At 43.4% G+C, this 26621-nt stretch overlaps 1 protein-coding gene across 3 annotated transcripts in view; it reads right to left on the bottom strand.

Annotated features, from left to right (window-relative positions):
* Nucleotides 1-385: 385 nt before the first annotated feature.
* GPRIN3 (GPRIN family member 3) overlaps nucleotides 386-26621 on the bottom strand; it is a 38490-nt gene continuing 12254 nt past the window's right edge. For all 3 annotated transcript variants that reach the window (XM_066186393.1, XM_066186394.1, XM_066186392.1), the window contains one exon: nucleotides 386-9028. In XM_066186393.1, coding sequence (XP_066042490.1) covers nucleotides 6555-8936 — 2382 coding nt within the window. In that variant the 5' untranslated portion in view covers nucleotides 8937-9028 and the 3' untranslated portion in view covers nucleotides 386-6554. The remainder of the gene's footprint in view (nucleotides 9029-26621) is intronic.

Here is a 26621-nt window from a genome sequence, read left to right as displayed (position 1 = left end):
CTTTTCCACCTGGGCTCAGGGGTGGGGGTGCTGGGTGTGTAATGTGTTGCTGCGTGGCAGGGGGCTGTTGAAAGGCTGAGCGAATTCGGGCGAAAGGGCGGAGCAGCAGCTGATGCAGAAGAGCTTGTGCTCGGGAGCAGCTGTGCAAAGAAAGGCAACTGCACTTACACGGAAAGAAGCAGACAGGTCTCTTCTCCAGCACAAACGGCACATGGAAGCTTCTACCACCACGCTGAGCTTTGCAAGGTGCCAGATCTCGGGCTTGAATCCAGAAAGGCCTTTGTAGTAGCTCTGACTTACACACATTCATAAATTCAGGCACAATGTTCACCCTTAAAAGTCCTTTCTTTTCCCACATCAGCCTACAAACAGAGACCCAGAATAATTAAGACAGCGCTCATTTTATTGTACTCAGCAGGGAAACCAGATGTAAAACAGGAAAACATTAAATTCCTAAGGGACTCAGGTGGGTAACATTGCTTTAGTATCACTTTAAGACTTTTCACATGCAAACTTCTGTTGGTATGTCTCAAATGAATGCCATGGTACACCTGGTAGCCTAAGACTAACTTTATTTTGTACAGTACATCACGTTCAGTAACTATAAAATTAATAAAGCCACAATAATATTAGTTGTTATAAGCCTCCAAGTTGGTTTTCTTCTGATGTTGGCTGATGCATGGCCATAATTTTTTGAAATGAAAAGTTCAGATATACTCCTTCCCTTTAATGCTGGGCAGAAACTCCCAATACTCTTCTGTGTCACTGAGACCTTTACTTCACAACTCAGACTCAGTGATTTTATGTGCCACAAACACACAAATGGTTCTCTTCCATTTCATGGAAATTCCTCAGGGCAGTGTCTAAACTTGCTTCTGATGTACTTGAAACTATTGATTGTGTACTGAGCTAAGGGAAATGTCAGGAGGACATCAGAAGGGTCACCTCTTTGAGGCAGAGCTGCTGAGAAGTAAGAGACTCATATTCTGCAGCAGACAACTGCTGGAGACTTTGCAGGCAGATTCTACTCCAAAGAGTGTCAGTCTTAGAAGAAAGCTAACAAAAACTTAAGGTCTGATATTTCAAATGGGGATTAGTTGATGTGATTCTGTTCCTGAGATCAGATGCTTCCTATCACCCACAGTCTGTGTTTTAGAGACCAGAGAAAGATTTAAACATGCCTCAAGGTTGTGGAAAATGCTAAGCCTCCAGCATTCAATCAGAAGGGCAAAGGGAAAAAATCATATTAGAGGATGAGTGATGCATGAGACCTGCACACATGCAGGGACACACACACACACATAAGCTTACCTACATCAGAAGTTTTGCTAGAGGAAAAAATATTTCCTTTCTGTGTGATTTGGCTCAGTAATAACATCACTTTTCTTTAAAGAAGCCTGAATGGTAAAAAGTTGGTTTCACTTTGCAAAATCTTCTTTGCCATGATTTGATGCAAAATCCACACTATAAACTCTAGGAAGGAGGAGCTACTCAGAAAAACACAAAGCAGAAAAAACAATAAACCTCAGAGTTAAAAAAAAAAAAAATCAGTTTGGCTCAATTCAGCTGTAATACTTCAATCTTCCTTTTAAACATCTACAGTGACTCAAGCGGGACAATTTAGGCCCCTAAGAGAATATTGAAGCCAGTTCAAGTTACAGGTTCTGACCTTCACGTCACACCACAGCATCCAATGGCACCAGAGATGTTTCGTAGTGTGCAGTATTTGAGTAAAGATCTACCTGCATGTCTTTGGGACAGTTGAAAATACTGACCACTCATACAAGCATCACAGAGACACCAAAAATAAACCAGCAGTGATTGGTTACTGAAAGAGGGAGTTAGAGAAAAGAAGGGAAGAGTTTCCCTCAGACCACAGCCCTTAACTTTCTAAGCCCACGGAGTCTGACAATCAGTTGTCTGTCATTCAGAGCAGCTATTCCCGCAAGCTGTGTGAGAAAGTGACTCTGTTGTGGTAGCATTTTGTGTTAATTTTTAAAAGTTGTAGAAGGATAGACACAGAATGAGATAATGGATGTAATAATAAAATTTGTACTTTCATACAAACCTAGCATATACTGAGCTAACTAATGAAACACTGGTATGGTACATTCCATGAGGTTTCCAAACTGAAAACCAGTGGCAGCCAATTCGAATTCCTCATCAACGCTGAGGATTTCCACTTCTAACTTTAACACTTAAACATAGTAATGAAAGTCAAGAGAAAAGCTAGTGCCATCTTCAGAGCATATATTCCATTTTTTTGAATCCCTTCAGTATACTTCTTCAAATGGTGCATTTTACAAGCTCTTATGTTTTAGTGGCAGTAATAAACAGCTTGACTGCTTAGAGGTTTTGTTGAATCCTATTTGGATATATCTATAAATACTAGCAAAATATACAGACTTTGGAAATATTCGTTTTCCTAAGAGACATAGGACACCAACAAATAAAAAAATATGTAAGGTCAGAAAACAAGGGGGCAAAACAGACATAGGGATGGGAATTCATTGTGAAGCACCTATACCAACTTTATTTTACTTCTGTTTTCATCCCTCCCTCCCCATGTTTCTCAGCAATTTCTTCTTCTATATTCAAAATAATGTTTTCTTCTCCTGAAATGGAGAACACAGATATTCCCCTTCTTGTCCCTTCAGTTCTTTCCTCACTCTTTTTTTCCAAACCAAGTCAGCAGAAATGAGGCTGAACTTCAGCACTTGTGCCCAAACAACACAAAGCTGGCAGATCTCAACCAAGTGCACACAGATGGATATCGTAGCCTCACATGAAATCCAGGACTATACTGCAAATTGCCTGCAATGAGATGCTCCTTCAACTCAGGTATTGTATTCGCAACATTGAAACGTGCTTATTCTCTTTTGCTAGTGGAAAGCCCCCTAAGTGAAACTAGAAGGAAATCTTCCATTCTTATTCTCTGCTTTTATTAATGGTTCTTGCTACATTGGCCTTCCTAGAAGATGCGACTGACAGGGAAGGGTTTCCTTACAATGAGCTTGTTTCCCAAAATCTCTCATCTTGCAAAAAAATTAATTTAAGAGTTACTTCAACTGGCTAGGCTGCAACACAGGTTTGGGTTTTGTTTTTTTTTTTTTCCTACAGATTTACTCTTGGGAATGACAAAGTGTTTTCTGTTCTGAACCCTCTTTTTGTTAGCCCAAATGGATTTCCTTAGTTGTTACCCATCCAACTAATGTAATGTGATTCTGAATCATAGGGCAGAGAAAAAGAATGGGTTGGTGGCACACGGATCATCTCCCCCTACTGTCTGCCATATCACTACTCCAAGCACATTTTCATTTTTGAGGCTGACATGACACCAAGAACAGCCTTTCTTGGCTGCTACAAGCCCACTCAAAAGCGTATTTGCTAATTGCTACCCCCAACGTGTTTGTTTTGCTGTTAGTGAAAGATGTGTCACCAGTGAGGATTCACACAGTCACCTAGACATTGTATGCAGTAGAAAGCTCTAATCACCACTGTTAAACTAGCAGGTTGCCTACAGTCTTCCCTAGCAAGGCACAGTCTAAACCTAAAATATTTTCCATGAGAGGTGCTGGTGATCATCGACTCATTTTTATGTGTTGGCTTTTGGCACTTTATTGCTTGGCTTCCAAAGTCTGCAGAACTTCTGCAGCCACCAGACAGTGCCATGGACAATTCGCACCTTTGCACTCGTATTTGCCCAGAACACAGGCTGAGCACTACATGTTGTTTTGGTTATGCCCTTGCAGTTGTTCAGATGCATCTACTCAGTAACTTGTCCATCGGCACTTTGTAGTACGAATGCACTGGTGAGATCTTCCTAGAAGCAAGGTTGTTTGGTGTGGGGAAGGGAGGATGGACCAGCTACTGAAGACTAACAGCTGAAAGAAGCTGCAAGGAACCAGGGGAGATCTCTCATTCCTTGCAAAGAAGCAGTAGGTCCAGTGCTGCCCCAGCATCCTGCTCATTCATTGCCAAGCCTAGTTTGGTCTCCATAAAGCAACTCATACCCATATCCTAGAAATATTCTGCAGAGCTGAAGCTAAAGGATAAAATTCATGGAAATCAGTGAATGAGTGACAGCTCATAGTTTATTGTCCTCTGGAAGAAAAAAATAGGACACTCCATTTGTATATTCAGACTGGGCATATTTGTAAAGGGACAGTTCAGAGTAAGCTGGCTCACAGCTACAGCACGGGGAATGCAGAGGGGGACCCAAGGGACACGGCTTCACACGAAGATAGGCTGGGCAAGAGCTAGCAAGAGAGGGGGCAGAAGGGAGGCAAAAGGAGCAGCACAGAGCCTTGGAACTGGACAGGACACAGCAAAAACTGCAGACAACTCAGAGAACCTCGTCAGGGCTGACATGGACACAATGTGGGAAGAGACACTGAACTTGTCAACTAACCTGACCTAATGATACTGTCAATATTAATCCCACACAAAATTTCACGTGAAACTCACATCTCAGACACTGCTAGGAAGGGGGCGGAAACAGCAATTCTAACAGAAAAAAGGTTGGAGACTTTCCTCCTGGTAGGCAGAGGTGGTAAGACACTCTCTAATGTGGTGTTTCAGAATTAAAAACTCAGCACCACAAGTAGGAGAGGACTTGAAATAACATACAGAAGTTGAACAAGGACGAGACACAAAGCTCCCTGGTATATATCTGAGGAAAACTAGGAGTCAAATCAGTACTACGCTTAATGGTAACACTTTTCATTGCACTGGGTTAAAATATTGTATCTTACAGTATTTTACTTTTCTGCGGAGGAAAAATTGCCCCCAAACAGCTACTATGAAGGTTTGGCAGTTGATATACTCAAGAAGTCTGGCCTCCTAAATAACTGGGGACCACTTCAGGTTCACTTCACAAAAAAAAAGAAAAAAAAAAAAAAAGATACTAATACTCATTTACATGGTATAAACCTGTAAGATTTAGAGTAAGTTGTGAGATCTACAGAGTAAGTCAGGTGCGTGGTACTAGAGATAGAAATAAATTATCATCATGATTCATGAAAAATCTTTAATGGACTAAAAGTATCTCCTATTTAACTCTAATGCTCTGCAGGATTACAATATCCGAATCATCAGTGCTTTGCAGGATTGATAACTAAATTTTCTACAAACTGCAAGAATTCCCCAGCCTCCCATAATGAACTCTAGAGGACAAAATACAAAGCTACTGGGAAACACATTTCCCAAGTTGAAAAATATTATTGAGAAATGAGACCAACATATATTTGAGACATTATTGTATATAATACTTCTGAAGAAACAGTCACTAAGCTACCTTTTATTAGCAGTTTCTACAACTAAGTTCAGGAATACAGCAAAGATTGTCTCAAGATTTCAGTACTGCTGCAAATTTTTCAAGTTAACAGTATAATGGTTCATAACATAGAGTGTTAGGTAAAACAAAATAACACGCAGGCTAAATAAAAGGTATTTGGGTTATGAAAGGCAGCAAGAAAAGCACCAAAATACTGAAACAGTAAAGTTGGCTAAGGACTTAAAGGGGAAAAAAAAAATCAGTGTAACACACTAGACATAGAGGCTCATAGACCCCAATGCACAGGAAGGCCTGCTGCTATGGGAAAACATTACTGTGCATCTCTGGAGAGAGAAGAAAGATCCACATCACTTTACAGAGTGATTTAGAAGAGAGGTGCTCAGCGCCATGGGAGGCTGGGAGCAGGGGCTGCCCAGCTTGCCTGAGGAGGCAGAATGGCCCCCTGCTTTTTAAAGACTTGGCAGGAGTACCAGAGTAAGGGTGGGCACCATCCTGCTGGATGCAGGTCCATCTACCGATGCGCTCTCCTGGGCCTTGACGGCTCATACCTTAAGAGTGGCCACTGCAGGGGACAAAAAGCATCTGTCTCACCTCCCCTTCTGGCCATCAACATCCCACTGATTTAGCTTCTCCCAAAGAGAATGAATCCTTCTGTCTTGATCCACATTCTTTGCCTGGTTCTGCATTTCAAGAGGAGGGGAAGACTGGGCTCCTGGGGGCTCACCTGATAACAGTGGCTCACAGTACAAACAGAAGTGAGGCTGCTCAGTGATCCATGTCCATAGCCTGTTCATGGACTTGCCTCAGCACAGGAAACTTACAAACCAGGAAAGTTGTCTTGTGTTAGGTCTTTACAGCTGTTGAACCTTAATTTCACCTCCCTCAGCTTCCCCCAGTCCACCCCTTTGAGTAAGACCTCATAATGCACATTAATAAATTCCCGTAATTCTGACAATCCCTCTGCTTCCTGCTTCATCAGAAGGTGCTGCTCTCCCTGCAGCAAGGTGGCAATTGAAATTTGTGCTTTTGCTAAGTGCCTAGCTTCTCATCTGACAGCAGTCAAGGTTGGGGCATAACGTGAAAATACACCAGCTGTGACAATAATAATGGCAGAATGGAGCATGTGGCTAGTCAGAAAACAAAGGGGGATCATTTTCCACTGTTGCATCACAACCCAAATTACACAACCAAACAGCAGGACTTGAGGGGAGGGATTCTCTCCACCACTGCAGGTACTTAGGCACCCCTGCAAACCATGTCAGTCTAGTACAGAAGAGGGAGCAGGTCGGACGCAGCAATTAGGACGCCTAAAATTCTGCAGCATGGACTGGAACATGTTGTGCTGCCTCCCTTTCAGTTTTTTATTTGAGGATGTATCTGAGGAAATGGATTTCCGGGTCTGACTGTTTTGGGCCCGGATCAGTTTCTCATGTTCCCGTATCTGTCTCTGTAAGTGGTTCTGGATGGCAATTCCCAAGGATTCTGGATCAAGGGAAGCACCATAAACCTCCCACGTCATTCCTTGCTCATCCCAAACAACATCCCTGACGTGTTTGGACTGCTTCACCTGTACTTTTGCCTCCATGGCTGGGGTGGACTGCTTTTTGTTCTCCCCCAGGTTCGGCACAGCCTGGGAGGAAGCAGGAATCACTGCAGTGTGGAGGTCGTGTCTGGATTCCCTGGCCTGGAGGCCCTGTTGCTGGGGAGCTGCCGATGCTGCCATGGGAGGGGAAAGACTTGCAGAACTCACACTCAACTCCGGCATCAGTCCTGCCTTTTGCAGGTCCTGGCCACCAGCCATCTGAGACTGGCCGCTGTCTCCGTGGCTGCTGCTCTCCTCACCTGCCTCCTGTGAGCACGCCTTTGCACTGAGAGCAGCAGGCTGGCTGCCAACGTTCAGCCCTCCTTTAGGATCAAGCACCACCAAGTTTTCTTCCTTTGGTTTTACCACAGATTGGTTAGGACTGGCCTGCCCTTGACTCACACCCTTGCTTTGCACAGGCTTTTGGTCAGAGCTGCCCAGGACCTCCTTCTGCTTGGCTTCACTGTCCTTGCCAGAGAGTAAAGGTGACTGGCTGCTTCCTGCATGAGGGATGAGATCTCGCACATTGTTCTGGGTTCCTGGGACAGCATCAGTGGAAGTGGTGCTTGGCTCAGCAGCATTAGTCCCAGACTGTGATGGAGTTTGATTACTGGAGTCAACTCCAAGCTGCTCAATTGGGATGGGCTTTGGTGGGACTGGAGCATCCTTTGGCAGCTGAGTAGCGTCCTTGACATCACAGGCTGCACTGGTCATTTCAGCATTACCCACAGATGTCCCTTGGGAGGTAACAGCTGCAGGGGAGCAGGGGAGAACAGGTTTTGCATTATCTGCTGATACTGGAGATGCCACATCAGATGGGACTCTGGGCAGTTTGACAGGCTGGGTTTGGGCTGAAGCAGTCATAGCCACAACAGCTGATTTTGATGTGATACCAGGAGAACACGGAAACTTTTGTTGTGAGGATAAACTGTCAGTAAGCGCGGCCTGGCTCAGCCCCATACCTCCTTGGTAAATTATGTGCAGTTCTTCCTTCTCCTCTGGAGCAGGATTCCCTTTTAAGAAGGCAGCAAAGATGCTGGGACTGGTGGAAGCTGATTTGCTCTCCACAGTAGCCACGGCCTGAACCTCAGCATCCCGCCATGTCCTGCTTACAGCTTCCTGAGTAAAAGGGCTGCTCTCTGGCTGAGCTGTCATTGTACCTGTTTCTCTGAATTTGGAGAGCTGGGTGGGGTTTGGACTCCCAGGTGTGGGGTCCAGGTTGTGTACAGGATGTGGACTCCCGTGGTCAGACTGGGCCGGTGCCTCGCTGCTCTGCACTGCTTCGGTTTTTCCTGGGGGGTGCAACTGCGCCGTGTCTGCAGCCCCGCTTTTTGCCTCCAGACTGGTCTGTGGGTCTCTCCCCAGGTCAGCTTCAGTTTGCCTTGCTGGCAAGGCTGACTGACACGCAGCAGAACCATTTTTTTCTGCCGCCTCATCTTTTTCCCCTCTTTCCAGAAGGTTTGCCTGAGAAGTATGACAGAATTGATTAACCCCAACAATATCACCTGGGGAAGAATAATTTAACACTTCAAGCACTGGCTGATCATCAGTTCCCTGAGGTTTCAAGGCAGAGTCATCTATCTGTGTCAGGGAGCTCGTTTTGGCCTGGCTGCCTTGCACAAACTGCCGGGAGCTCTGGGGGGCTGGCATCATCTCTGGCCCTTGCCCCACCAAGAGGGCTCCTGCTGCAGCAAGGGCTGGCTCTGCTGGCGCCTGGATGCCCGCTGGCTGGGAACAACCAACAGGCTTTACATCTGCAGGATGTCCGTCTGCAGCTGTGCTGGCCAGCCTGGGAGAAGAGGCTTCCTGCTGGCTGTCATCATCTGTGCGGCACGGCTCACACCTCTGTGTGCTGGCAGCACCTGTGCAGTTCAGGTCAAAGAAGCAAACCCCAGCTGAGCTGGACGGTGCGCACGGGAAGCCATTGCTGGCCCTCTCACCACTGGGTGGTTGGGACTGGTGCTTAGCAGGCTGCAGGTCTCCCAGGTGCTCTTCTTCTGCAGAAGCTGAGACCAGGGAAAGCTTGCCAGATCTCAGAGGATCTGGTACAGTTCCCATGGACTGTCTTCGAGATGTTGTTTTTCCTCAGCTTTTCCTTGGAGTTTTCTCGCTGGGCAGGCTATCGACGACAGGTTTCCTGTGAAGCTAATCTGTTAATGAAACAAACACAGTGTTAGCAGCAGTCAGATTTAAGAAAAAGTACCCAGAACTAATTGATTTTACTGTGTGAAGAGAAATACTTGCAGGCGGGGGGTAAAGTGAACACCCAATTCTGCCTGAAAGTCACAAAAGACACCAATTTCAAGGATCTTCCAATTCTCAGGTTTGCATGGAAAAAACAATACTAGGGACAAAGCAACAACAGCTCCTGTGTTGTTGACACATTAATAAAAACATTGATATGCCAAGAGGGAGGGGGAAAAAAAGAAATATTAAATGAAAGAAGAGGTACAGACTGTGTGGAAGTTTGAGTCACAAAATAAAATTCCTGTGATAATATTCTCTAGCAAGCCACCTGTGGAAGGAAATGCTTATGCGAAGAACAGGTGCCTAGGTTTGAGTGGATTCCACATGTTCAGTGAGCACCAGTTCCCCCTTCTTCTCAAGGATAGCCTTTCTAGCTCCACTACCAACAGGGACACAGTCACAGGGGGCAACAGGTCAATTCAGACTAATGTGGATGAACCCAAACCTCACTGGTAAAAGGAATATGGAGGGATGACAACCTGCTGGGTGATGCAGACAGAAACCAAGAGGAGGTACTAGACACCAGGGCTGTGCACATACTTACTGCTGTCACATTTAGATCCTTTGAAATAATTACAAGGAAGTCAGCTTGATTAATAAATGGGGGTACAGATGACCTAGAAATCAACTTACAAGTAGGTGCTATGAAATTGAAAGGGGAACATTGCAGCAGCACAGAACAGGAGGGGTTCATGCCATATCCAGGGAAATGTGGGGGAGGGATTTTAAGCAGGTTGGGCTCATGCCAGGACTGCAGAGAAACCGTCCCTTCAAAAGGGAGGTGATCTCCAAAGGTGCTTCTTGGCTTTCCAAAGGGCTTAGCACTGCCCAGCCTGGACACTGCTAGAGATCAAGGATAGGATCCATGTCAGCAGAGTGGTGGTGGCCAGTGATAAAATCCCACCCCACTCTTCTTTTAAACTGCAGGCTATCTGTGCTTGTTTAAAAAACTTTCACTGGCCTATGCTTCCAGCAAAACACAGGTATGAGACCTGGGAGACACCCAAGTTTTGTTAACCTGATGATGAAAACACCACCTGTTTGTGTGCCCCAGAGTCTGCAGGCACACAGCAGGATCTCCCTTGCTACATTACTAGGGAGATGCTGCTGGAAGCAGTGGAGCAATCACTCAGCTGTTCCAGACCCTCCTTACCCACTAGCAAAATCAATATGAGCTCTCTCCAGAAAAATCTCTACTCTTCTTTCCCCAGCCTGGATGGCAGTGGTATAACTTCCTCAGTTTCAGTAAAATCCGTCCCATATTTCAGCAACTTAAGATACTTTAAAAGAGCAACAGGAGAAAAATGCTCAGTGAAGGAAAATTTTAAAAATACAACCAGTCTATTTTTTCTAAGAAAAGGGAAGTACTGCAACTTATTACTTATTCATTAAGCTTTCTGTCTTCCAGGTATTAAAAATTTATTACTTTTATACTGCCTCTTTGGGCTCTGTCCAACCACAGAGATATAGTCTGCTGGTTTAAGTCAGCCCTGAAAAACTGTAATCCTGCCCCTGAAGGATCCCAGGTTCCTTAGCTACACTCTGTGACAGCAGCCCAGCATCACCCCACAATGGCTTTCCAGGAAGGCTGGAAAGGATTGCCAAGCTTTCTGAGAAGTACTGCGAGTATGTAAACCAGGCTGCAAATCAATGGAAGTTTGTGGCTGCCCACATGTCTTGCTTTCATTTTGTTCTCACTTTAAGGACAGCCAATATAGTCCTGAGGGAAGAACAGATGTTCCATGTTCACCCTGTTGTGCTATAAACATCTAAGGGCTGTGAGAAGAGGAGCAGATGGCTTTGGGTATCCATTGGACTAAATTCTGTTACTCTCTTCTTTCCTTTTCCAAATATTGCAAACCAAACCAGTATATACAACTGGGTAGGTCAGATATCTTTTTTTTTCCTTATTTTTTTGATTCAGAGCTTATTTAAGAAGAAATAAGCAAATAATGGAACAAAATCAATCCCCATTTTTAGGATGAGACGTACTACTCAGCAGTGTCAGAAGAAATAAAGATTTCAGAGAAAATCTGTTTGGCTCTTCATTATACAAAACCTGGGCAAGGCAATCTGCATACTGGAGCATTATCTTTTAACTCATATCCACTCAACAGGGAAGTGATTCCTAATTTTTCAATTAAATTAATTAGTTCTGGTCTGAATTCTGCATGAATTCTCCCCATCTCTTTAGTGGCTCTTCACCAGAATCAACGGAAACACACAGTTGAATGTCTGCCTCATATGGTAATTGAAAGAGATTTTGCTACCAGTCCTTGATATTCAACATCAACAGAAGAAATTCTGCCCTAGAAAACCCACCTGGACCTATTCTCCGATGTGGGACAACTGAGCATAGTCCAGACATTTTGCTTGACTCTTAAACAGGGACTGGGGGACAGATCATTCTTCTTTCTGGAATGACTCTGCAAATGAGTTGGTTTATGAGAGTAAGGTTTCTATAAAGACTTTGATGTCAAAGTCATGGGAACTATTTTCTAGACTGTCACTAAATCATCCTAATGACAGGAGCCAAAGGCACTGAAGTAGCCTAAATTAGCATGGTAACTTCAGAAAATGCTCTAACTTAAGAATTAATAAAAAATCAGAAAAAAAGCAAAGTCTTATGAAAGAGAGCAAAAAGGAAGCCCTACAGATTACAGAATGAAAAGGCATTTTTATTATTGGAATCTCATTTAGGATTATTGTCTCATTTCTATTATTTCAGTCCTGTTATATAGGAATGAAGAACAATGTTGGGACCTGTGAGCAACTCTACTTAACTGCCAGGACAGTGAGGACTCAAACAAACAAACAACATTGCCTGCAAGCAAATACTTAGGAAAAACAGAAATACAAAACTCAGTAGAAGGCCAAAAAACATGTCAAAACAAATCAAGATTGCTGATGAATTTTTCAACTCTTGTATGCCAGACCTGGAGTATTGTGGTGTCTGGAGTCGTTTACCGGCTTTCTCACTCAGCAGTCCGCATGCAATGTATAATTTTGTACCCTTTAGGTTTGGTGGGTCTGAACCTCAGGCTGAAGCCTAGAGTGAGTGTGGAAGAAGAAAGAAGGACACTCTCACGTGGGCTGAAGCTAGGTGTTTATTGCTCCCACAGGGCCAGGTCCAGAGTCACCTCTCTGGGCTCTCCCTCAGCTTAAGTACCGGGGGTGTGGAAAGGGGCAGGGATTAACCCAGGACCTATACCAGGTGGGGTCGGAGTCACCAAGACAGAAAGACAATGCACAGGACATCTGATACATGATACAGGGCGGAGAAGTCATAGGCTCTGCCAATCACCCCAGCCACTCACCAGAGTCTGGGCTGGGTTGCAGGGAGATGGACAGGACCCAAAACTAGGGAAAAACCAAAGGGATTAGAACACGGGGTAATCTGGAACAAACCATTCTACATAAAATTACAAATTAATAATTTCACACCGCAGCACTGGAGCAATCATCCAAAGCTCTTCTTTTAACAGGAGGTGAAATTAGTATCTCTACAAAGGTCAAAATCAATTTTTAGTAATAAGAACAGATTTGCTACACCAACAGAGCTCTCCTTATCCTTATTCTTGCAAATCACATTAGCCTGCCTGTGTCAATCTCATCTCAACAAAGAATTATTCTGGACCTTTAGCAGCAAGAGGTTTCTAACTTTGGCAAAGTCTGTGTTTCGCTTACATGGTCTGGAAGAGTCCCTGTGTGGCCAGCAGACCTTCACAGACTCTCGTAACTGAGTAGGTCATTTTCATGTGCTATTAAAAAACCCCAAAATCCCCAATTCCCAAGAAGTTTCCAGGCAATTCAATGCTGACAATGAAAAGAAACTGCTATTTATTTCAGTAATACCCAACCCCCAATAAAACAACACTGCAATTTTTACTCTTGCTGCTTATGAGAAAGTCAACAAAACCAGAAAATCTTCATGTTTCATAATACAAGCCAATAAATTTTCAGGAAATTCCTACATAAGATTCTGCCTTCCACTCCTTCTGGAAGAAATCTGAAAATCTGCAAAAGCACAAGTAAGACCTCCAGCATCTCCACCTACCCTCAACTGTAAAAACAACTAAAAAGCAACGCCCAAACAAATCAAGCACTCCTTTCCCAATTCTGGATTCTCATCACCTTTCCATTCGTTGAGTCCTGCACTCTTTGAGCCCTCTCTTCAACCTTGTCTCAGCAAACAGAAGAGCTGAACACTTGTTCTTAATAGTTCTAATCTTACAAGATCTCTCAGATCATCACAAAAATCATTATACAGCCACATCGGGTAAGAACAGAGATAAACATCTGCTGAAGTGGGAATTCAGTCTCTGTTCTCATTTTCTGATCCGAGTAAAAAGACAATGGCTCACTTGAACTCATATTACACCACTAAATATATAGAATATAAAATGCACTTCTTTAAATTATAAATATACAAATGCAATTGCATCCTTCTAATTCTGCAGCCAGTGGGTTTTTTACCCTCTTTTCAATGTCAAAGGGCGTTTGTTATTCTGTTTTTTGGTGAAAAACTTGCTTTATGGGTTATTTTCTCCTAATTATTTGTGGGATCAAAAAGACTGGCACTACAAATGAAAGACAGCACAAAACAAGGACGCATTAATTAAAATACACAAGAGATTGCCTGAAGAGTTAAGATACAAGACGCAAAGCTTCCATCTTACAGTGTGTTTTGGAATGCTGACAGGAGACAAATTATTCCTGTGATGGCAGGGAGGGAAGAGGTGGTGGGGATGCCCACAGATACCTTGCATACCTGTGATTCCCACCAGAGATGGGGCTGGCATTTCAAGCAGAGGGTGCCCAAGTCCCAGTTCTTCTTCTACACCTCAAGAATACACATTATTGCAGGTCAGACCTGTGGACAAAGCAGGAACCTATGCCAGAGAGAGGCAGAGAGCTGGACAGCAGAAGGAACACGTTCAGCATCACAGGGCTACAGCACCTTCTGTGCAGACTTCAGGCAAAGTGGGTGACTGTATACACACCACAACACTAAATCAGCTGGAACCAGCAACTGAGCCACATGAACAGCCCTGAGGAGAAACCAGATCCAGCCAGGACTCCTCACCAGATCTCAGAGCTCTTCCTCCTGGATGCTGACATACAACCAGCAACGTCTATCAGGTCTGCTCGGAAAGGTGTCATGACACAATGAAAAATGGAAACGGCGGAGGTAAAAATGGGAAATAAGTCCAAACACAAAAACAGGGGCTAAGAGCTTGTCTTTGCTTTGTAATGGTAGTAAACAGAGGAAAATTATGTGAAGATCAAGGGTAAGATCACTACCATTTTCAGCCAAAAGGAAACGGCTCCCAATCAGCCTGACAGCTACTGAAGATTTATCTAGCAATATTTGTACATGCTGAAGAAATGCATTTTTCTGGCTGTTGTCTCCTCCCATCTTGCATCTCTCTGCCAGGTATAGAGGTTAACTCTGCAAAATGCAGAGCACGGGAACTCCTCTTTGGAAGGATGAAGCTCAGCTTAACCTGCTGCCCAAAAGCTACAGATGAGAAAATGTGTAAAGCCAGTCCTACAAATGGTACACTGGCCTCTGGGACTAATACAAAGCAAAGCAAACTGCTTTGCACCTTCCTTCATTTCTCTCAGCTCCTAGCAAACCTTAAGTACATCCTGCCAAGAGCCCTAAGCAGGACCTTGCCCCAGCATTTCAAAGCAGTCAGGGACACATGGGCACCTCAGCAGCCACTCAGGGACAGATGTGTGAGAATATCTGCAATCAGCTTTTAATAGACAGGCACAGAGAATAACCATGTGGTGGTCAAGCATGATTCAGCTCTACTGTCCTGCTGGCAGTTACCCTACAATTAGAAAGATGTCCATCTAAAAGGAAATACAGCTCTGCACCGAGACAGGGTGTTCCAGCCTCTGTCTCCCATCTGTTCCCTGTGGGCAGCATCCATCTTGCCCTGGCCAGGAGACAAGCAGCAACTCCCACATCCAGCTCTGGCACCTGCTGATGAGGCCCTGGCGGGAGCCCATACACTGTTAGCAATGCCACGATGCAACTTAACCCCAAAAGCTGGGTTGGCACTGCTGAAAATGTCATTGTCCTCTGGCCATGGCCAAAGGCAACAGGTTGCTATGTGCTGTAAGAGCATCTTGTTTATGTGGGAGTAAGAATCAAGTGGTTATGGATCTACAGGTGCAACATGGTTTATCAAAGTTCTTCCAAATTTCCAAAAAGAAAATGGGTTTCCCTCACACTCCAACACTTTAAAGAAAGAAAAAACAGTATTTAGAAGCAATAGAAAACACAGTATTGAGAAGATTGCTAGAAGGAAACATTTGGCAAGGGGACTGAAAATCCTGGTTTAAATTAAGAACTGCGGTATCGTCTGCTGCTATTGAAGCTTTGAGCCTTCAAAGTTCACTCCTTTCTCACAGATTAAAAGCCTTTTCCAGGAGAAGCTCAGATCCTCATGTAATCGCAGACTCTAGCATCTGTCCAAAGAGCCTCACACATCATCAGAGGAGGGTGGCATGGGCAAGAACCACAGGAGGGCTGAACATCCATCACCTCCACACTCTTCTCTCGTATCACCCTGCCCCTCTCTTCCCCACACAGCTCACCCTCCCAAGCAGGCTCCCTGTTGCAGACAGGGGCCTTGGGCAGCAGCAGGGGCTGCAAAGACAGGCTCTCTCCCTGCACACCTCCTCCCAGGGCGACAGCACCCGATGGAAAGGCTTTCTTTGGTGAGGCATGTAGGCGTGCAGAAGCCCCTGCGGAACACTGGGCTTGCTGCAGAGCACCGCAAAGAGCCCATCAGTCTTTTTCCTCCAAGGTGAAAGGGAAGGATAAATGACTTTATGAAAACAGCTAAATCAAACAACAACTACACTGACTGGCAGCCAGCTGTAACAGTTGCATAAGCTACAGTGATATTCCTACCTCACATCCTGGGCCACCCTGGAGGGGAGGCAACATGTGGGTAAAACCCACAAGGTTACGCCTTTATTTGTTTAATTGCACGGTATTGTGTTTAGCCTCATTATTTATCAGCAGTTTTTTCTTATTCCAGTGTCTGACCCTGGAAGTAATTTTTTAGGAAATGCAGCCTGACTTCAGGGGTAAGCCATGTTTCAGGAGGAAGTCTGCATGCACACTCCTGACGCATGCACATGAGAGGAAACCAGCAACCTGCTGTCCACATCAGGCAGGTGACTCCACTTCACATAGTTCACTGCCACTGCTTATTCTTCTTCAGCTTACTATTGCATAAAAACAAGACGTGGCTTTTGAGGATTGTGAACAGGAGGGTCATGTGGACCTCTCAAACACCACTTTCGTATTTGGTGTCGAAAGCAACAGAATTTCTAACGACCAGTGGGAATTTCACTCCTTACCTATCCTGCTATCTTTCTGATAGCAGAACGTTGAAATCTAACCCCTCATTAACACATATTATGCAGCTGACTGCATTTGAATGTTGACAGCTGACAAACAAAAGCCCTTCATGAGCTTTTTGTGAGAGCAGTTTAGCAGTACCAACAACAAATACCTTTTTCCTACACAGCAATGCCAATGTGACTTCATAAAGCAGAGTGATCATCTTTAGGGATGAAGGCATAATGCTGGCTCGTTGCCCATACAATTCTTGCAATTCTTCTTTGTTGCCCAGACAACTTGCAAAAACCAGGATGATTGGGGTTTACATGGACATCTATCCACTGGAAGTTGGACTAAGACCAAAATCATATTTCTGTGGTCAGGAAAACATAACTGCTGCTGAGTAGGTGTGTCTTGGAAAGGGTGGCTCTAGGGACAAAGGCTGTTATATGCTTCTAACATGCTTTCAGGATCTTCAAAAAGATATTTCCTGAATTTCATTATGACGTCCTTAAGAGCATTCCCCCCAGTGCACTGAATACAAACATTCATCTTGTGGCTGAAGCATCCACAGCAGCAGAGTTACCACCCTAGACAATTATGCCTGATTTGCTGCTGAATAACCATATTATCAGTGCCCAGAGAAACGTTTTGTAGCAGCACTTCTTATTTTAAAATCAACCTTGCAAACAAGGAAATTCTGCCTTGGAAGAGCTGACAGCAGGATCAATGTCTTTTGCCTATGACAAAACCCAAAAATGATAACATTTAACTCTCATGCACAGTCTGAAAAAATTAAGTTCTCCTCACATATCATATTATTTTAATGAAGATGCTGGGCTCAGTATTAGAGAGCGGAATAGATCTTTACATAACAGGCACCTGGGAAGGGATGTATCCATTGTCATCTACAGGCGTTATCCTAACGGAAAAGAACTATTCCAAATGGCATGTAATTAGAGAAGAAGGATGCATTGCCTACCCAGTCATTACTATAACAGAAATTTGCTGTACTGTGTGATTAACCTAAGAAAGGCATGATGATGATCTCACCATGTCTGCTCTTGCCTCCTGGCTATCACAAAACACAACTCATGTGAATAGAGAAGCTGGCAGCTGAAACAGCTATCACCGTGGGGGTTTTTTTTAAAAAAAACCCCAACAGTTAAAAATATCTTGCCTTCTTCCTGCTGCCACCTCAGCAGTTGCTTCCTGTTTTTTCACGTTGTCACTTTGCTCTGCTGCTGGCTGTCATTGACAGTAAGAGCAGCAAAAAGAACAAAATAATCTCCTTAGCAAACTGCCTCCCGCTAAACACCTTCTCAAATAACCCATGAGAGGAAGTGCCATGTGCTGGGCCACTTTTTGTCTGATGTATTGAGGCTCTGCAGGAAACCAAATGGCTGCAGGTTGGAGGCCTTCGGTGTTCAGGGATAAAATCTGAGCAATTCTGTGGTATCTTTACAATGCTGGTAAATGCTCTTTTGAGGGTAATGACTCAAACATGTGTGTCCAGCTAAGGACTCTAAGCTGCTCACCTCAGTCACTCAAGCTTATGATGTGACTTTGGTGAGACCATTACATGAAGAGCTGTCATCTCAGCCTCAGCCTCTTCTTTTTCTTTACTTGAGGCTATATGCTTTATTGTGATGAACCCTGACACCAGTGGAACTGGACCACACCAGCGCCTCATTCATTATTTGTTTAACTGATGAAGAACTGCACGTGGGATGTGGGGGAACCAACACTTGTCACGTACTGCAGATAATCAGTGACACCACTGTCCTTTATATCCAGAAATGATGGAACAGCCTGACAGCATACAAAACACTGTAGGTAGGTGTCGGCTTCCAGTCACGTGACTCTAATGAAGGTCAATGCCAGATGGGAAAATGGTGGTGAAATATTACAATTATAAACCACACCAGGTTTTCTTTGGTCTCCAGCCAGAGCTGACAGAAGGTGTTGAAAGATGCATCTGAGAAACCTCCCAGATGACAGCAACTGCCACTATGGCAGAGGTGATCAGGTAAAATTGAGAGAGACTGACCATTCTGGCTCTTGGCTTGAGCAAAAGGCAGTACGGGCACTGATATCAACTCAGCACTGCTCAAAACCAGCTCCCAAACCTTACATCATTAACTTTGGGTCCTGAAATTCACTATGTAGCCAGAGAGTTCTTCTGGACAAAGAGAGGGTCTTAAGTCTTCTCCATCCTGCACTTAGATGTGCTTGAACAGAGAGACTGCAAAGCTTCCTCCAGGTGAAGCAGCCAATTCAGTCACCAAGTCATTCTCTCAACACCTCCATCTTCCTACAGCAAAGAAAAACACCAACAGCTGTGCTGCATGAAGGTCTATATTAGGAAAAACTCATTATTTGCAGTCTATTCCACAGGTGTTTGATGGCAATAACTTTTTAAAGCTGCCCTTGCAGGGAGCCCAGGGGTGTAAAAATCTCTCATGTTAACAATTGCAGGAACCATCCTCGCTTCTGTTAGAATTGTTTCCTAACAATGGCTTATACAAAACATGTATTTTTATCCCTACATTCAATGTACTTCTATCCTTCTAGCCCCAAGAAGGGGGGCTAAGGTATCCAACTGTCTGTAGCATTTTGTACTGTGATTCAAATATGATTTTCACAGACTTAAGAATAATTACATTCTCTGCTTCTGAATTCTTAAAAACCTCAGTGCTCTTAAAACAAATCCTTATTTAGTGTCTGACCTGGGAAGTCCCATCTGTGCTGGAACCAAACTAAGCCCAAGACCACTTCCTCAAGGCAGACAATATTTAAGAGGTAGACGTGCAAAGTCTGGAGACTTGTTCAATAAAACAGGCTGGAAACAGAGACACAGCAGGTGGTGTAATTCAAAGTTTTGCCCACTGCAGTATGGCACAGCCATATCCATACCCTAGACCTCTGCCTTATCCATACCAGGCTTATGGTCCAGTCCACACCCTGGAACTCTGTAAGGCTTATACCAGGCTAATGTGACATCCCACTCCTGCCAAAGGCTGGCATCTTCCAAGTTAGAGTTCAAGGTTTACACTGAGCCTATTTCTGGGCACACCTCCTTATTTCTTCTGCATTTAGGACAGAAGGATTCACATTTACATTTGTCGGGTGACTGAAGCAATGCAGGCAGTGATGAAGGCACTGGTAAAAAACATTAACTTTGACTTGAATCACTGTCCCTCAGGATGACTGTCAAATTTGCTAATGAGAATAATTAGCATTAATTAAAATGACAGCTCAAAGGAGTTATATCACATGTGAGTTCAACTGAGTCTCAGGTTTATTGGAGCTGACTGCCTCAACCACCTGGGCAAGTCCAAAGCAGACATCCTCATGGGCAGCATGACTGGCACTCCCTCACCTGGCAGCTATTCCTCCAGCTCACCTTCCAGCTTCTCACATTACACACAGCAAGCTCATGCCCCCAGGCATTAAAAAAAAAAAAAAAAAAGTTATGTGGCACCCCCAAGCAATTACTGAATTTATCACCTAGTACCTCCCAACAGGCTGCACTGCTTTTTACTCCTTCTTGGAGCAGGTTTAGCTGCCCTTGCTCAAGATGCCAGCATATTTAACCTGCAGATCTTAGAAGTGATTTAAGGTCAAGCCATACCTTGCTAGGGCACAGCTGTGAGCGAGCAGGGCTGTGGGATAGCTTTGTCCTTGTTTCTAAGTCAGCTGGAATGGAAGCTGGCAGGGTGTGAAAAAGGATCATTCACAGCTTAGGGTTTAATTACTGGACTGGCATTGAACATCAATGCCCCATGCACAGAGGCAGACTTGAAAGAGTAAGAAAACATATGGCAACCTTAGAGCCAGTATGAAAATCCAGACAAGATGGTTTATTTCCACATAGGACCACATAAGTACTAGATACTTCAACCAGTCATCTGACAGCTGTGAATGCACAGCAGCCTTCCAACCACAATTTATTTTTATTGACATCCTGTTTATGGATACAATTTGAATTACCACAAACTACGCACACTTACATGATTGAAGACAGACATACACATTCATATAAAATTTGATAAATGCTAACAAAGATAGTCATCTAGCCTAATCTGAGTGATTAAAGCTGGGCATTGAAATGAAAGAAGCCTGATGCTCAAAAGTGCTGAATAATCAGAAATACCAGTAAAGCCACTAGGATTCAAAAGTTGCTCAATATTTTTGAAAATAAAATCTTTAAGTTCCTGTTCTTATCCAAGAAATGCCAGAAGGTCCTAACATACTCTACCATTTTGCTGGATGCTACATGTGAGCATAGAGATACTAAGTATTCATCATTTAAGCAGAAAAGATACAGAGGAAAGGTAGGAACCTCTACTTTTTCTGCCTCTTCAATACAATCTAACACAGATGAAGGTCACAGAGAAAGCTATGCAACAGCCAGTGTCTAACACCAGTGATTTAACTACAGAACAGCTTTCTTCTATATCTCATCATCTACTACTAAAAGCTGTGTAATCACGAGCCCAGCAATTCCAGCTTTAGTGATCCACCTCTGCAACATTACTGAAAAAAATATTCAAATGAGTTCCTTCCCTTCCTAGATTCAAGTCCTGAATCTACAAAGAGGGAAAGAGACCTCTGCTAAATGAAAGGCAGAAAACAAAACAAGTGTACAGAATATGCCGTTGCTAGCATTTGCAAAGAAAAAAAAAAATAAACCCCAGAAAACCACCACCTTAAAGCTGAATTAGCAAAGGATGTTACAGACCCAGGAAAAGTACTTGCACATACTCCACACAAGAAAAGTACTTGCAACCACTGCAGATTCAATAGTGTTCATACAAGGAGGTAAGCACTTTTGGAAAGGGCTCTGTTATTGCTCTTGCTCTGCAGAAAGCTCAGGCAGGACATGGGATCAGATGGGATATGAAGATATGACAAGAAAGAACAGGATATCCGGTGTGAACAGGGCAGCAGTCAATGAGATACTGAACCAGCAACTCAATTATCTTTCCATCTTCTTGCAGCTGAGCTACTTCTCTTGCAGAGAACAAGGCTGACAACTTGTTCTGAAACACCTCTCCTATAAACCTGTAGCCCATGTGCCAGAGCAAGCAAACTCAGAGCAGACCGAGAACAAATGGAAGTAGTATGTGGACAGAGGCAGATTGTGTCAGAGGATCAAGTAATTCCAGGTAAAGAGCTGGGAAACTTAGAGCAATTTATCAGCTGCTCATTGCATAACCAAATTATCAAACACCCAGGCCACACTACAAGAAACTGGTCTGTCAATAAGGTGGGAAGCCTTGTCCTTCATCTCTGCTCAGCTGCTGGTCAGCACAGTCCAGGTAATTACTGTAGCTTCATTTTCATTATCTCAGCTCTCTTCACTCTGGTCCCTCATCTATGTATTAACAATCCTAAGCCACAGGTGTGGGCAGCCACAGGAAAATTGTTAGGTTTTTCTACTCCAAGTCAAGAGGAGAAAAATATTTTTGCAAATGCAGACTGCCATGTGAGGTGGTTTGAGAGAGACAGATGTCTGATTAGCACTGCAGATGGGCTGAAAAATCCCCCATCACCACTTCAAAACTCTCACCCTTTTCCTTTTCCAGAAGGACAGAAAATGTGTCCGTTTCCCCTCATGTGTGGGAGCTTTGCCTTTATTTTAAGGGTGAAACTGCAACACCTAGAAAATCATTAGGCCCCTGGCCTTCTCTCTGGGCAGCAACTAGATGAAATGGCTCAGCTGTTGAATTTCAAGGTTAGCATGCCACAGTCCTAAGTTCTTCCCACAAAACTAGAGTGTTAATGCTGACCTTGGGAAGATCAGCCTCCTCCCATATGAATCCAGTGACCGTTCCATTTATGAGGCTGACATACCTCTACAACTGCTGAGTGAATTCTGGCTGGGTAAGAAGGCAGGAGGAGATAAGGGGTGAAGGGGAGACCTGCTCTTTCAGAAAAAACAATGAGGATGTGCAGAGGAAGGTAAGTTGGTTGGTCCCTGTGATAAAAGATTTTTTTTGGCCCTCTGCCTCCTGGACCTAGGCTTGAATGCTCTTCCAGCACTGATTCCCCATCTGTCTCTTACTGTGTGCTCCTTGCCAGACCATTTCACAGCTTCATATTGCTCAAGGCCAGGAAACTGTTCATAAATGCATAATTTAAAATTGTTTTTTGCACCATAGTATAGCATCATTTTTGAAAGACAGTTTTAAGTATTTGTGATGTTGACCATGTTCCTATCTCTTGCTGTCTCATGTTGCATGTTCAAGTTGAATAGTTAAACATCGTTTTGTCTTTCTAAGCCTTTGACGAGCACTTTTTCCTATTTCCTGGGTTTTCTTGGTAAAGTATTAGGTCTCTCTTTTTTAATGGTTGACCAGTATCAAACACAATTCAAAAGGCTGCTCTCTGATCATACAGAAAGTATTTTTTTGTGTATGGGGACATAAAAAGAAAATTTAAAATAACCCCCCAAATATCCACACCAAAATCCTTCAGACAAATGAAAAGCCCCAAATAGACTTACCTAAAAAAAGGTGTATGTGCATAAGGGGGGAAAACCCATTTTCCCAAAGTCTGCCCTCTATTCAGTCACAAACAGAAAATCCTCTCTCAAAACAGTTAGTCATTAAGTGTATATAATCAATTAACACTTACAAGTGTCAACAGTGAAGAATTTAAGACCAAGATTAGGTGACCTCAGTATATTTATCCCAGCTAAATTCTGGTTCTGGAGGTCAGCTCAGAAGTCCATGAATGAAATTCCCCATGTAACACACAAATGTCGACCCTACATTAATTCAAAAGGCGATGTATATTTTCATGTCCATTTCTCCTTCAAAATGCTCTCCAAATGTAAGCTAACAGGTCTACCCCAAAGTCTTTAACTCCACAGTGCAAAAGAGTCATCATACAGTCTACTAGAAAACAGACTCTTTTCATTCATCTCTACTTCATCTGCCCTATATTCATTATGAATCAGACATCTAAGACAGAATGACTGAAAGGATGATGTGCCATTCCTGTCAGAATGGCAACTATGGTGTTTCGAACAATTTCCTATTAATTTCATATCTCTGGTTAGATACCTCTGGTAAAAGGCCAGATTTATACCTCCTGTTAACTACAAAGGAAATACAGCCTTTAACTGCAAGGTCAAATTTCACCCATCTAATTAAGCTCCCTGCTCTGAGCAGCATGTTAGCTACGGACTCTAATATGATTTTTACAATAACAGGTGTGGCTCTGATTGCCAACTGGTTGAACTCATGTGGTCATTAAAGACTAATTTTGATTGCTGAAGTTGAGATTATAGATCACATTGAAAAAGAAGAAGGGTTTCAACGGACAAATATGAGACAAACTGAGGCTGAGTAGGTGGCAATCATTAGTCACTAGAAGGCAGGCTCTGCTGCTGGAGGAACACCACCACATGAATTGTCCTGGAGCTTCCACACAGAAGGAACTGATGAGTAACAGCAAATAACACTTCTTACAGAGCTCCCTTCTTGGGATCATAATATTAGAGGCATAATGTAATTGAAACTTGCTTTCCTGGTACACACTTAACGAAACTATTATTAGCTTTGCTGTCCTTTTACTTAATTTTCTTCTCCTAAGGCTTTTTAAGGAATGGCTCAGACATTGTGTGGGCTCTCTCCCTGTCATCTACATGTTTGAGCTGGCTGCTGGTAGGAACGTCTGCTCACATTCCCGCAGGCATGCCAATCTGGATACAGCAAACACATACAAATAGTCTGCATGCAGGAATAAACAAAAAAACAAAACAAAAAAACAAAAATAAAAAAAGAAGAAAAAAACAAACCATAACCCAACCCCAAACAAACAACAAAAACCACCCCAAAACCCCAGGGTACTATCTCATGAACACATTCAGTTCACTCATCTTTGCTTAGGGAGCAAGTGTGAGTGTGCTTATTGTCCATCTCTTTGGCAAGCATCCTGCTATCTTCTTGTCTCCTCCAGCATGGAAAACTGTAATTCTAAAATAGGTCATTTTATTATGAAAATTTTTTTTCAAAGCAATATTCCCTTGAGGCCCTTCATATTCAGAGCATCTTTTGAACTGGATAAATACCATTCTTCTATTTCCCAATATCAACTCACATGTTTATGTGATAATGGCCAAGCATGGTCCAGCTGGAAGCAATTCTCAAATAGGCCATTTAAGAGAAGAGTATTTCTGAGGGAAAGCTCCCAGCGTTTATGATAGGATATTATCTGCTTTTGTTGCACTGTGGCCCCATGACTTGAGGTTTGAATTGTTCGTTTTTAAGTTGATGCATACCCTGAACCCAAAGAGGAAGTAAACACCCCTTTTCTCACCAAAGGAAAGACCATGTCTGAGTTTCTATGCCTGCTATATGCAAGAGGAAACTGCTTGTCCCTTCCCCTTCCTAGGCATCAAGCTAATTGAGACTCAAAACAATCAATAAAGGCTGGATTAATTCCTGAGTGCCAAAAGCACATGCAGCTAAATTAATGAAGCTAATCCTTTTGTAATACCCATTTGTTAAAACTTCTCTGCAGCTCCTGATGCAGCTTGCTTGACTTCTCAAGAAATCAATGAACCACTTTCGTTCCTCAATCATAGTTCGCAGTGCATCCTCATGCATTTTTAGCACCACTATGTGCTAGTGGTGAAGTCATCACACTCAGGTATGGTCTTCCAAGCCTATGCAGCTCTTGGCTGAGGTAGGTGAAAGCACATTTGCAGTTACTAATGCTCTCACTTATGGCATGAATGGGTTTATTTGAAGAATGGGTTTATTTGAAGAATGGGGCAGCAGACAGCGACCTGAAAGCCTGGTTACTTTATTCTGCCATATCATGCACTTGAGGTGAGTGTTTGAAACACCTCTTACCCTTTCTGTGAAAATGCCTTTGGTGCTGCAATTAAGAATTTTCAAATGTTACCACAGCTGATTTTGTAGATGCGATACCTGTCCCTATGGACAAACGGAAACTGATGCTATTTTATGGAGTACTGAAACAGCAGATCTTGTTAGGCTACTGCTTAGCTCTAGTAGAAATCGGGTCTTCAAACTCATACAAACCTTCATAGCCTCTTTAACAGATACTCCCTAACTATTAAACTCAAGGGCAAGATTAACATTTTTATTTTAATTAACACGGAGAGGCTGTGGTGTGCAGCAGTATTATAAAGAGTTTTGAAATGCCAGCCTTTTGGAGTGGAATAATTCTGTCATGTTGTTTCCACACAGCTCTTCTCAAAACTATCATCTTCCTGACAAGTATTTTATCACTGTTACTTCTACCCCTTACTCCACTCCCCAGCATGCTTATTACATTCCATAATTTTCTTAATGAGTCATCTCGACCTTAATCTTTCAATAGTGTGAAGTCTTTCATGGAACTAATACTTCAGAGGAAGGAGAGTGACCCTTTAGTTTGTTAAATACTGAAGTGCAATTATCCTTCAGCATTTTCTAGCCAATGGGCTGGCTAAGTCCTCAACAGCCAGCAGTCCACTGCTTCTAGGAGAGCTGAGCTGGGAAGATTTAGATGACTTTTACACCTCTCCACTTCCTGAAGTGGGACCTAGTGATATCTCACTCATTCCTCAGTGCCCAAAGGCCATCTTAGAAGCTGCTCTGAATTGTAGCTCCAGTAGTCTAAGAAAACAGGGACTTGCTAAAATGCAACAGTGCCCTGTCCACATCAACTTCTTTGCTGGAAAATTTCTTACCTGCTCTGTTATACCAGCTTTACAGACTTAATCTGTTATTTGACCCTGTTTTTGGCAAAACTCCACAGAGTCCTGGGGGCCTATGGAAGGGGAAGGACTGCTCTCTGAACACTCAGCAGACACACTGCTTTCTGGATTAAGATCTCACTGGCAATATACCAAAGGTAAAGCAGTAGTCCTTGGACTTCAAAACATTTTACAGTTTTTTTACTAAGACAAAATGACTGCCCACGAGTAGAGAATAACTTTCAGTCAGGCTGGCTTTAGGTTAAGGGACTCTGCTCACCCCAAAGCTGACAGACACCACATTTCCCTGACCAGAGAAACCATGTGCCAGCTCTACTGGCAACCAAGAGGAACACTCATCTCTTCCCAAAACCATGCAAAATCAGATTAGTAACCAGTCTACTGT

The sequence above is a fragment of the Chamaea fasciata genome, unplaced genomic scaffold, assembly GCF_029207755.1.
Source record: "Chamaea fasciata isolate MVZ Bird 193981 ecotype frontalis unplaced genomic scaffold, bChaFas1.0.hap1 SCAF_6, whole genome shotgun sequence".
NCBI classification, from domain to species: domain Eukaryota; kingdom Metazoa; phylum Chordata; class Aves; order Passeriformes; family Sylviidae; genus Chamaea; species Chamaea fasciata.
This window is presented reverse-complemented; position numbering and strand designations above follow the sequence as displayed.